Below are 10,231 nucleotides of genomic sequence, written 5' to 3'. Positions count from 1 at the left end.
CTTTGTTTGGCCATGCCTGCTGACTCTCCTGCGTTTGGGTCCTACCCCTCCACACGTCGTGACAGATTTGGGTTAGGGCATGTACTACTTATTACTTATTTAGCCATTATGTTTGACTCCGTTTATCATCAGTTTGTTGAGTGTGTTGAATGATTAATTCCAAAATACAGATTTGTTTTTATAATGCTAGGTTTCCTCATTGTGCCAAACAATGTTAAATTCAGACATATTTTACAAAATGCTTTATTCTTGCATGCCCATGTTTATTTTTTCATTATGCAGGATTTTCTTTTACGATTTCATGGACATCTTCCAGTGCATATAATCAAAAAAATGTTATCCAATCACTGCAGCTGTTTTATAGATCTTGTGAGGTGTCATGTTAATGAGGTGTTAACATGTTTTTCACTTTGAAATAATGGTCCAGATTACAGTGACTGCGGGATGACAAGGTAACTCTTGAGTAATTAGTGAGGAGTTAACATGTTTGTCACTTTAAAATAATGGTCCCCATCACAAGTAGTTACTGCAGGATTACAAGGTAACGCTTGAATAATTAGTGAGGAGGTAACATGTTTGTCACTAAAATAATGGTCCACATCACAAGTAGGAGTTCATTCAGGATGACAATGTAACACTTGAGTAATTGGTGAGGAGTTAACATGTTTGTCACTTTAAAATAATGGTCCACATCACAAGTAGTTCCTGCAGGATAACAAGGTAACGCTTGAGTAATTAGTAAGGAGTTAACATGTTTTTCACTTTAAAATAATGGTCCACATCACAAGTAGTTCCTGCAGGATGACAAGGCAACTCTTGAGTAATTAGTGAGGAGTTATAGTGGTTTTCACAAGTAATAAGCCTATAATAAGTGTACACTCAAAAAAGGGAAACTGTCGGGTTATTCAATTTACAAAACTGTAACATGTAATTTGAACAATATTGTTTCATGTTTCAAGGTTAAACGTGATTAAACCATGTAGGATTTACATAAAACTCAACAACTTAACAGTTGTTAGATTCAGTTGTGTTGAGATAACGTGATAAAATCTTGCCAAACTGATGTTGCACTCCATGGACTCGTGAGATAACGAGATAACGCGACAACACAACCCATTTTGCCCGGGAAAATAACGGCAGTTAAAGAAGACGGCAGTGAGAAGAACGGGTCTTGTTCGAGGAGTTGATTTTGAAAAGGTAAGTTTAATTCTGCTTTCATGCATCTAAATACTAACGAAACGACGTACATTAAGTAATCAGCAACTTGTCCATCATTTTCAGCAATATTTGGCGTCTTTTCTTTTACCCAGCCTTGATGTCATTTTGGCTAACGTGCTGGTGTTCGCCTAGCTAGTTAGCTGGCACTTAGAGTGTTCTTCTACCATTTGCTGCCCGTCTACCCTTGCACAGAATTGTTTTACATTTGTCCTCTCCTAGACAGTTATCATGCCGACTATTTTAATGTATTTTTTGCCGAAAGTGAGTGTAGGTACTAAAGTAATTCTCAAAGCCCCAGTAAAGGTAGTCAAAATGTCTGTTAAAATGTATGTACGTTTTGTAGTTGTACATTTCAGACACTGGTTAAGAACGTATTTTTAAGTTAAATTATTTGTCCTTGTATACTCAACTTGTCTGCTGTGTCATACTTTCGTGGCTCTTAGTTTATCTGTGTTCTCCATAACTCATGGCGATCTCGCATGCGCCATTGTTCTGCACACGTGCTTTTGCAGTGCTCAAAACAACGCTGCATTGAAGAGACACATACCAAAATATTTCAGTTGGAATACATGTACCAATACACCTTTACTTTGGATAAATGCAATATATTAATGTGTTCATTCATCTGGTCTCTTTCAGAACGTGCCTTACTGCAATCCAAAATATTGGGTCATCGGCCATCAAGTCCAATTTGAAAGGCTATTTGTAAGTACTGTCAGACCTGAATGTGGTTGTGAAAATATATGCATACGTTTTGTCGATGTACATTTCAGATACTAGTTAAGAAAGTATTTTTAAGTTGAGTTCTGTTTCCATGCTCAACTTGTCTGCTGTGTCATACTTTCGTGGCTCTTAGTTTATCTGTGTTCTCCATAACTCATGGCGATCTCGCATGCGCCATTGTTCTGCACACGTGCTTTTGCAGTGCTCAAAACAACGCTGCATTGAAGAGACACATACCAAAATATTTCAGTTGGAATACATGTACCAATACACCTTTACTTTGGATAAATGCAATATATTAATGTGTTCATTCATCTGGTCTCTTTTTCAGAACGTGCCTTACTGCAATCCAAAATATTGGGTCATCGGCCATCAAGTCCAATTTGAAAGGCTATTTGTAAGTACTGTCAGACCTGAATGTGGTTGGGCTAAAACAGTGACTGTCTGTCTTTCTGACTGACTGACTGACTGACTGGAAGTGCTTACGATGCTAGGGTTCAGCTTAACCTATATTTGCCCAGTTGGTTTTTATTTTGTTTGGGTGGGGGATGTGGAGGTGTAAGGTGTGTAGTGTATCTCTGTCTGGCAGATATGAGCTACTAAAACATTTTCGACTTCAGCACCGGCATATGCAACGTTACCCATGCCCACACACAAACTGCCCATGTACTTTTAAAACATGGAATGCTTTGCACATTCATTTAAGTAGAGTCCATCCTAAACAAACCACCCAGGAGCTGCAGGAATTATCAACATATAGTTGCCATTTGTGCACATGTAGCAATCTTCCGACAGAGAAGGATTATTTTTCACACGTTAACACTCATTTGAAGAGTAATGAAACTGTTACTTGTATGTTTGTGGGTTGCAGTTTTCAGACAAATATATACAGAACATTTCACTCTCACAAGAACAAAAAACACAATCCACATACATTGAAAGATTTCAAGCCAGACGTAGTTAGAACCACTCGAGTTTTACAAGAATCCTCTAATAATCCTGAGGAACATGCAGGTAATCAACTTCACTCTGCAGTTGAAGCAGAAAATTCATGTTCAAATAGTGATGTGGATGTAACTCAGAACTTGCCGGAAGTAATTCAGAATCATTTTGCTGCAGCGTTGCTCAAGTTACAGCATTTTGCACATGTGCCAGGCACGAAAATTGATGAGTTTTTGGAGGAACTGCACTACTTGTTAAGTTCAGCAACATTACCCCTCTCCATTGACTTCCTTGAAGGGATATTTCAGAAACATAGTCTCACAACTGACAGGTCTGTGGTAACAGAGGTAGCCACTGCTCTCTGCACATCTAACCCATTGCTCAAAGCCATAGAGAAGGGGGGTCCCCTAAGCTCAGCTTATCTCCGCAACCAGTACTATAAAAAGAGCTTTAAGGTCGTAGAACCCGTTGAATACATTCTTGAAGCCAAGGAAAACAGAAGTTTTCAGTATGTGCCTGTACTTAAGTCTTTGCAGCAGCTCTTTAAGAAAGATGTTGTGGACATGGTAGTTGAAAACCACAGAGCACAGAAGAGTAAAAGACTGAGTGGTGAACGTCATACTTATACATCTTCTCAGGATGGTTCACACTTCCTGCAAAACTGTTTTTTGTCAGGGGATGAGATGAGAATTTTGTTACGCTTATATATAGATGATTTTGAGGTTTGCAATCCTCTGGGTACTTCTCGCAGAAAACATAAGATTTGTGCAATCTACTGGACTTTGGGTAATTTGCCTCCAAGCTCATATTCATCACTATCATCAATTTACTTGGCAGTGTTGTGTAAAACTGATGATGTGAAGAAGTATGGTTATGACCGTGTTTTACATCCTCTTCTCCAAGATATAAAAACTCTGGAGCAAGAGGGAGTTTTCATTCCATTACTTGGCAGATGTCTTAAAGGTACGATTCAGGTTGTTGCGGCAGATAACCTGGGGGCTCACAGTATAGCAGGTTTTAATGAGAGCTTTTCTGGTCAGTATAGTTGCCGATTTTGTACAGGTGCAAAAACTGACATCCAAACAAAAGAGGTCAAATCAGGTGCATTTACTCTCAGGACCAAAGAACTCCATGACTCGCATGTGAAATCAGCTCAGGAGAATGGGACAAGCTGTTTTGGGGTGAAAAGGGATTGTGTTATCACTGAAACTCTTGCCCACTTCAGTGTTCACACGGGTTATCCTCCAGATATTATGCATGACCTTTTTGAGGGCATAGTGCCGGTGGAGCTTGCACGGTGTTTGGCGTTGCTGATGTCCAAGAAATATTTCAATCTTGAAACCCTCAACAAATCCATCCTGCATTTCCCTTACAAGTGGGCAGACAAGACAAATAGGCCACATGTGATCCCACACACATTTTCAACTAGGAAAACAATAGGTGGGAATGCCCATGAAAATTGGGCTCTGTTAAGACTACTTCCTTTTATAATTGGGCATCTGGTGCCTGAGGGTGAAATGGCATGGCAAATACTGTTGGTCTTAAAAGACATTGTAGAGCTTGTGGTTGCTCCAACACACACAGATGAGTCCATTGCCTATCTTGAATCCAAAATTTCAGAGCACAGAGAAAGGTTCCAAGAACTCTTCCCTGATGTGAATCTGCTCCCAAAACATCATTATGTAGAGCACTATCCTCAACTGATAAGGATGTTTGGGCCTCTTGTGGGACTCTGGACAATGCGTTTTGAGGCCAAACACAGTTTTTTTAAGCAGGTTGTGCGACACACCAATTGCTTTAAAAACGTCCCCCTCTCGCTAGCTACTAAGCATCAGTTTATGATTTCATATCCTTTGAGATCATCCAGGTTTGAGAGAACTTCCCTAGAGGTTACAAATGCCTCAACAGTCTATCTAGATGTTTTGAAACAAGAAATAACTCAGACTATTGAACACAAATTCCCTGGTACAACTGAAGTTCACCTTTCCAAGTGTGTCTCAAGCAAAGGTGTACATTTCAGAAACGGGATGATAGTTGCCCATGGGTCTACAAGTGGACTGCCTGACTTTGGAGAGATTCTTCAGATTTGTGTTGTTGAGGAGAGACTGTGTTTCATAGTGAGAAAGCTTTCTGGGTGGTACAGGGAACATTTCAGAGCTTTTGAGCTGAGTGTATGTCCAGCTAGAGAAACTGTTCTGATTGAACTTGGTGAACTGGCCGATGACTACCCTTTGGCAGACTACTGGATTGGACCTCTAAGACTGGTGACATTAAAAAGACACATAAACATTGAACAAAGCTAATGTATGTTATCTGTAATGTTGTCTTTTTGTATGTAATGCCATATTACTCAGTATTTATAGGATTTGGCTACTTTTACTTTTTATTTCAGGGGACTGATTTCATAATGCCCTCCCCAAAAAGAGAAATCATAGCTCTTTTTTAGATTTCTTATCAAATGAATTGGGCATAATTACAACAGATTCAGACCAATTTAATTCAGAGCCATATTAATGGTTGTAGCATTCCTTACTTTTGTTCTCATTGCTCTGTTAAAATCAGATCACCTTAATCTTCTCTTTCCTCATTCAGTCGGTCGTGAAATGGCTGCTCCAGTGAAACTCAGAATCGTTCTGGGAGAAAACAATTCCCAGAGATTGATCCTCCCAGATGGGATGCCAGAGTCTGTCAATGAACTCATGCAGCAAATAAAGAGACAGTGTGGAGTAAATGGGGACTTCAGGCTTCAATTCATGGATGCTGACTTTGGGAATGTTTTCACCAACTTGGACTCAACATCAGACATCCAGGACAAAAGCTCCATCAAGGTAATCTATAACTCTGTTGCACCTGCCCAACTTGGTGGCTCTCCGCCACTTCCCTACTCAGCTGCTGCCACATCCCGCCCTCTGGACGACTCTTCCTCCCTTTCATCTGCTGGTAGCTCATTTGATACAGACATACTGTCTTCTCCTGAGTCCACCTCCTCGAGATCCACTGCATGGCCAACTGTCTTCCCCATGCCCCGGTTTGCTTATGATACTCAGCTACAGCTGGACAGAGCCAACGCTGCTTTCAAAGAAACTGGAGCTTTGTTGAATCCTGATACTCAACTGAAATCTGCCATTCTTGATGGCTTAGCTGAAGTGATCGTCCAGTACAAAGTGTACCTCACTGACATTGAGTTTGATGAGGTAGCAGAAGCTCTTGTGACAATACATCCATGTTTGAAAGAGCCAGGTTCAGTCACTGGGTATGGCGGATGGAAGACAAGCCTAAAGTACAAACTTGCTAACTACCGGACAAAGCTCAGACGGCTTGGATGCCCTGAAGTTACTGTGAATTCCTTAAAACACAAACCTGAGAACAAATGCAGTCCTGCATACAGTGTGAAGAAGCCGAAAAAAGCTGAAGTGAATTACTGCCCCACCTATCCAGCCGGTGAAACAGCAGAGACGCTAGAACAGATAAGAGTGGCCCTCCTTTCAGAAGTAAAGAAAAGAAACAATGAGCACAAGGTGGCGGCAATGATGGACAAGACCTTTGCGCATAGAAGGCAAGAGGTAGTTCGAGAGGCACCCATGGTAGCTGATTTCAAAACAAGGTGGCCAGCTCTCTTCCATGTGCGTGAGGTAAGTGAATTAATGAGAAAGAACATCCCCATCGCACTGGATGTGTCATAAAATACAGGAAGAATATGAGAAGTTACTTAAACTGATCATGATTTACTGAAGGCTAGCAACAGCAGCCTTTGTTGGCATTCTGACAAGTGGTGGGGGGGAATTTTCAGGAATGCATTTTGTCTTGAATAGACTGAACTGCTATATCAAATGTGTCCCTAAAAGTGACATCACACTAGTCAAACTGAGTTTTGTCTACCGTTGTTTTGTTTTTTTGTAGGTGACTTCAGAGTTTAAGAGAATCACAACAATCAATTTACAGTCAAAGTTCTTCTCCGAGCTGGATATCCACTCTGAAAACCTGATGAAGGCATATGCCAAGAAAGGTGGAGTTCAAGGGAGAAAAATCAAGACCATCATGGCACCCATAACCCAGGTATGAAAAAGTGACAAAACATTGACTGAAAACTGTCCATTGTAGAATTGACTTTGAGCACCACAGCTATTCCCCATTTAGCTAAATTGTTGAAACGGTGTTCCAAATGTTATTTTCTTCTCTGATCTGCATGTTGAGACTGACACCATTGACGTCAGAAGGGAATGCGTCATCAAAGGCCTGTGTGTTTACCTCAACGAAGATCCGGAGAAGTTGGTGAAAGAATACGTGGTATGTTAATTTACCTGGATAGGAGTATACAGGGTGAGGGGATTGGGGCCGGCTTGAGATTCAGCCTGTCCTTGGCCGGGTTTCCCAGATTCGTTAAGAAGCTCTGAACGCTAAGAGCTTCTTAGGAGCGTTCTAAGAACGCTCTTAGAACGCTCCTAAGAAGCTCTTAGCGTTAGGAGCTTCTTAACGAATCTGGGAAACCCAGCCCTTCTCTTTTTCTCACTCGGACAATAACAGTTTACTTAACAGCTTTTACTGTACTGAGACAATATACCTTATTCTGATGGAATAACTAACATTTATCTGCGTCAGCCTACTGTAAAGTGATACTGTAAAGATTGTGCCATAACAATGGGATGCGATGCACATCAGTGAAAAATAATTGTCCTTGGCCCGGTTTCCCAGATTTGTTAAGAAGCTTTTAACGCTAAGAGCTTCTTAGGAGCGTTCTAAGAGCGTTCTAGAGTGATCTTAGAACGCTCCTAAGAAGCTCTTAGCGTTAAGAGCTTAACTAATCTGGGAAACCCGGCCCTTGTCATTTTTTGTCACAGGACGTCAATGAAAGCAATGTGGCCATGGCAGACACGGTCTTCGGAATAGTCGTAATTCGAAGAGACTGTGCAGAGCCCAGCGAAGTCGGGATTGTCCTGGAAGGGGTGGAAGTTATGTGTGATTTGGGCAACACAGCTTTCGCAGTGGCTATGTTGCTTGGCCTGGTATACGCACTGAACCTAAGCTATCCTCCGGAGCTCAAATACACTTTTGAGGTGGTGCAGAAAATCCTGATGGAGTTAGATGGACACAAACTGTCCAACAAAGGACAGGTTTTGAAAACACTCCTTTTCCGTTGAATAATTGTTGTTTATTAAAACACAGATATACCAACAGTTCATGACATTAATGGTGTTCACCATTTATTCCCAACATTTGTTTTAAATAATTTGTGAAGAAAATGAATACAAGCTTATTGCACCTTTTCCAGTTTTGTGCTTGACTTGTAAGTGTTAGAATCTGTTTACCAAAGATGTTTTGTGAAAACACAAAAGCTATTTGAACTGTTTGTGAAGAAAGGTAATAAAAAAATATATTGCACCTTTTCCTGGTTTGTGCTTGATCAACTTCATTTACTACACTACTAGTTGAATCAACTAAATTAAGTTCAATGCAAATGAAGTTAATTAGTTGGACTAAACGTATTGAATTGAGTTGGAATAAAACAATGTAAATTTGTGGGACAACCCTATTAAATTAAATAGTACCCAACTGTTGTAAATACGTTAAATCAACTTGAATACATTAAATTGACCCAACATAAGTATATTGCGTTGGAATAACATAATTGCGTAATGCTTGAATAAAGCGATTTAATCATGTGGAAATCCTTTCCATGATTTTTTTATGTTCGTTCAAAAAGTTATTTTTTTGAGTGTAATTTTATATTTGACACAAATACGGTACAGGCATACATTTCTGTGAGGCACTAGGGATATTCTAACAAACATTGTAATCTGGAAGATGTGGTTTTGCGCTTATCGCAACAAAAATGCAAGATGCGAATTGTTTTTGACAAGAGAAAATCAATGTTTATATTCATATCCTAAAGAGAAGTCCTCCTCAGGCGGCTACTGTAACATAGGTCTTTGGAGTCTGAGACATTGGACTGAGTTCATAATAGTAAACTAATCCAAACATGAGAGTGTCAGCATCACTTCCTAATTATTACAAATGTTAAACAAATTATCATTATTTGTATTATACCATGTTTAAGTTTGAAATAAACAGAGAAAATACGTCCATCCTTTGGTAAGAGTAGTCAAAATCTCAAACTGTAGTTAACGTATTTGGGGGGATATAATATTTATAAACTGGTTTCCACAAAGAACCAATTTGAGGCACAAGCTTCTGAAAAGTTATGACCATGTTAAGAGTAAAACAACCAAATTATTCACTTTTTAGACATGTTATTTTTGTGATTAGTAATTCATTGGTTATTGGTTATTCTTAATTGGTCATAGTTCACAAGTAGTTCTCAAGAGGATACATTTATTTAGTAATAACCAAATACCTAGGAACTACCTTTGTTGTAAATTAGCTATTACTTACTGCTTAATCTTGGTTTCATATTAGTTAATAGTATTAAATTAGGTGTTAATGTAGAACTACCTATAACTTCCTGCATAGCTACTTGTTAACAACGGACCATTATTCTAAAGTGTTACCAAATATTTTACTAAAATGTTGAACCCTGGAAAGGGTGCAGTTGGGAACCCAAGATAACTTTTTTCTGACCTGAAAAGGGTTCAATCTGGAGTATTCTTCTCCACAAAGTTCCTCTTCAGGGACACGGGGTTCTACTTACAGTATGACTCGCTTCCTTCCTTCCTCTCTCACTCTCCTTCCCTGCTATCCTTTCCACCGTTCCCCCCTGTCCTCTCTACATCAGCTGACCCTGAACATGAGGACACACACAAACAGTTACACATGGCTTGCGCCATGGCTCCATTGACATCGACTGAAACGCGTTCACGTAACTACTGCGGACCGCTACAAGACCATCTGCAACCCTGAACTCGCAGTAAACCCTTTTGGGACGAGTTGAGCCGTGACCCAAATGGGATTTACCATGCCAGAGTTTAGCCTCAATTTTTCGTTTCAAGCCCGATTGGAACAACGTTTTCGGATGATTACTGAGTAACATGCCGTTGTTAAATATCCCTGTTATATCATCGTAATGTTATCGTTTGTATAAAAATAAAACGGTTCTCCCATTTAGATAACATGATTTTGGATTAGAAGGTCGTCGGATTTTCCACGGTGGTTTTTGTTGTATGCAGCGGTAACTTTTTAAAAGATCATAGACAGAGAGGGATTGGAAGCTCCCATAGAGGGCCTAGAGTTTCTCTGTGGAGTGAAAGAACATAGCAGCAGATCCAATCAGAAGTAGCTTCTGGTCTGAATGACTGTACACTAATGGTGCTTCTAATGTCACGGTTGAAGGTTGGAATCCTGCACGGACCGCCACTAAGCTACGACACCCCATGTCTACTTTGCGGTGCGACTG

General features: G+C 40.0%; 1 protein-coding gene across 3 annotated transcripts; it reads left to right on the top strand.

Annotated features, from left to right (window-relative positions):
- The first annotated feature begins 1,064 nt into the window (after positions 1-1,064).
- LOC146267834 (uncharacterized) lies at positions 1,065-8,595 on the top strand. Of its 3 annotated transcripts, XM_084667289.1 has the most exons (7): positions 1,065-1,197; positions 1,858-1,923; positions 2,273-2,338; positions 5,476-6,515; positions 6,784-6,939; positions 7,078-7,170; positions 7,722-8,595. In XM_084667289.1, exons 4-7 carry the CDS (start codon positions 5,487-5,489, stop codon positions 8,019-8,021), a joined length of 1,578 nt encoding a protein of 525 aa, XP_084523415.1. In that variant the 5' UTR covers positions 1,065-1,197; positions 1,858-1,923; positions 2,273-2,338; positions 5,476-5,486; the 3' UTR covers positions 8,022-8,595. The 3 variants fall into 3 exon arrangements, with proteins under 3 accessions (XP_084523415.1, XP_084523416.1, XP_084523414.1); XM_084667290.1 differs by lacking the exons at positions 1,065-1,197; positions 1,858-1,923; positions 2,273-2,338 and having other exon boundaries at positions 4,757-5,711; XM_084667288.1 differs by lacking the exons at positions 1,065-1,197; positions 1,858-1,923; positions 2,273-2,338 and having other exon boundaries at positions 4,757-6,515.
- The last annotated feature ends 1,636 nt before the right edge of the window (positions 8,596-10,231 follow it).

Source organism: Hypomesus nipponensis, chromosome 11, assembly GCF_054491055.1.
Source record: "Hypomesus nipponensis isolate SF chromosome 11, ASM5449105v1, whole genome shotgun sequence".
NCBI classification, from domain to species: Eukaryota; Metazoa; Chordata; class Actinopteri; order Osmeriformes; family Osmeridae; genus Hypomesus; species Hypomesus nipponensis.
Note: the sequence above shows the minus strand (reverse complement) of the source record. Positions and strands in the feature narration are given on the sequence as shown.

Excerpts from the sequence above, each read along its gene's own strand:
- LOC146267834 (XM_084667288.1), top strand. The coding sequence starts at position 5,397 with ATGGTTGTAGCATTCCTTACTTTTGTTCTCATTGCTCTGTTAAAATCA. Across the intron at positions 6,516-6,783 it reads CTCTCTTCCATGTGCGTGAG|GTGACTTCAGAGTTTAAGAG; the intron begins GTAAGTGAATTA and ends GTTTTTTTGTAG. Across the intron at positions 6,940-7,077 it reads TCATGGCACCCATAACCCAG|ACTGACACCATTGACGTCAG; the intron begins GTATGAAAAAGT and ends CTGCATGTTGAG.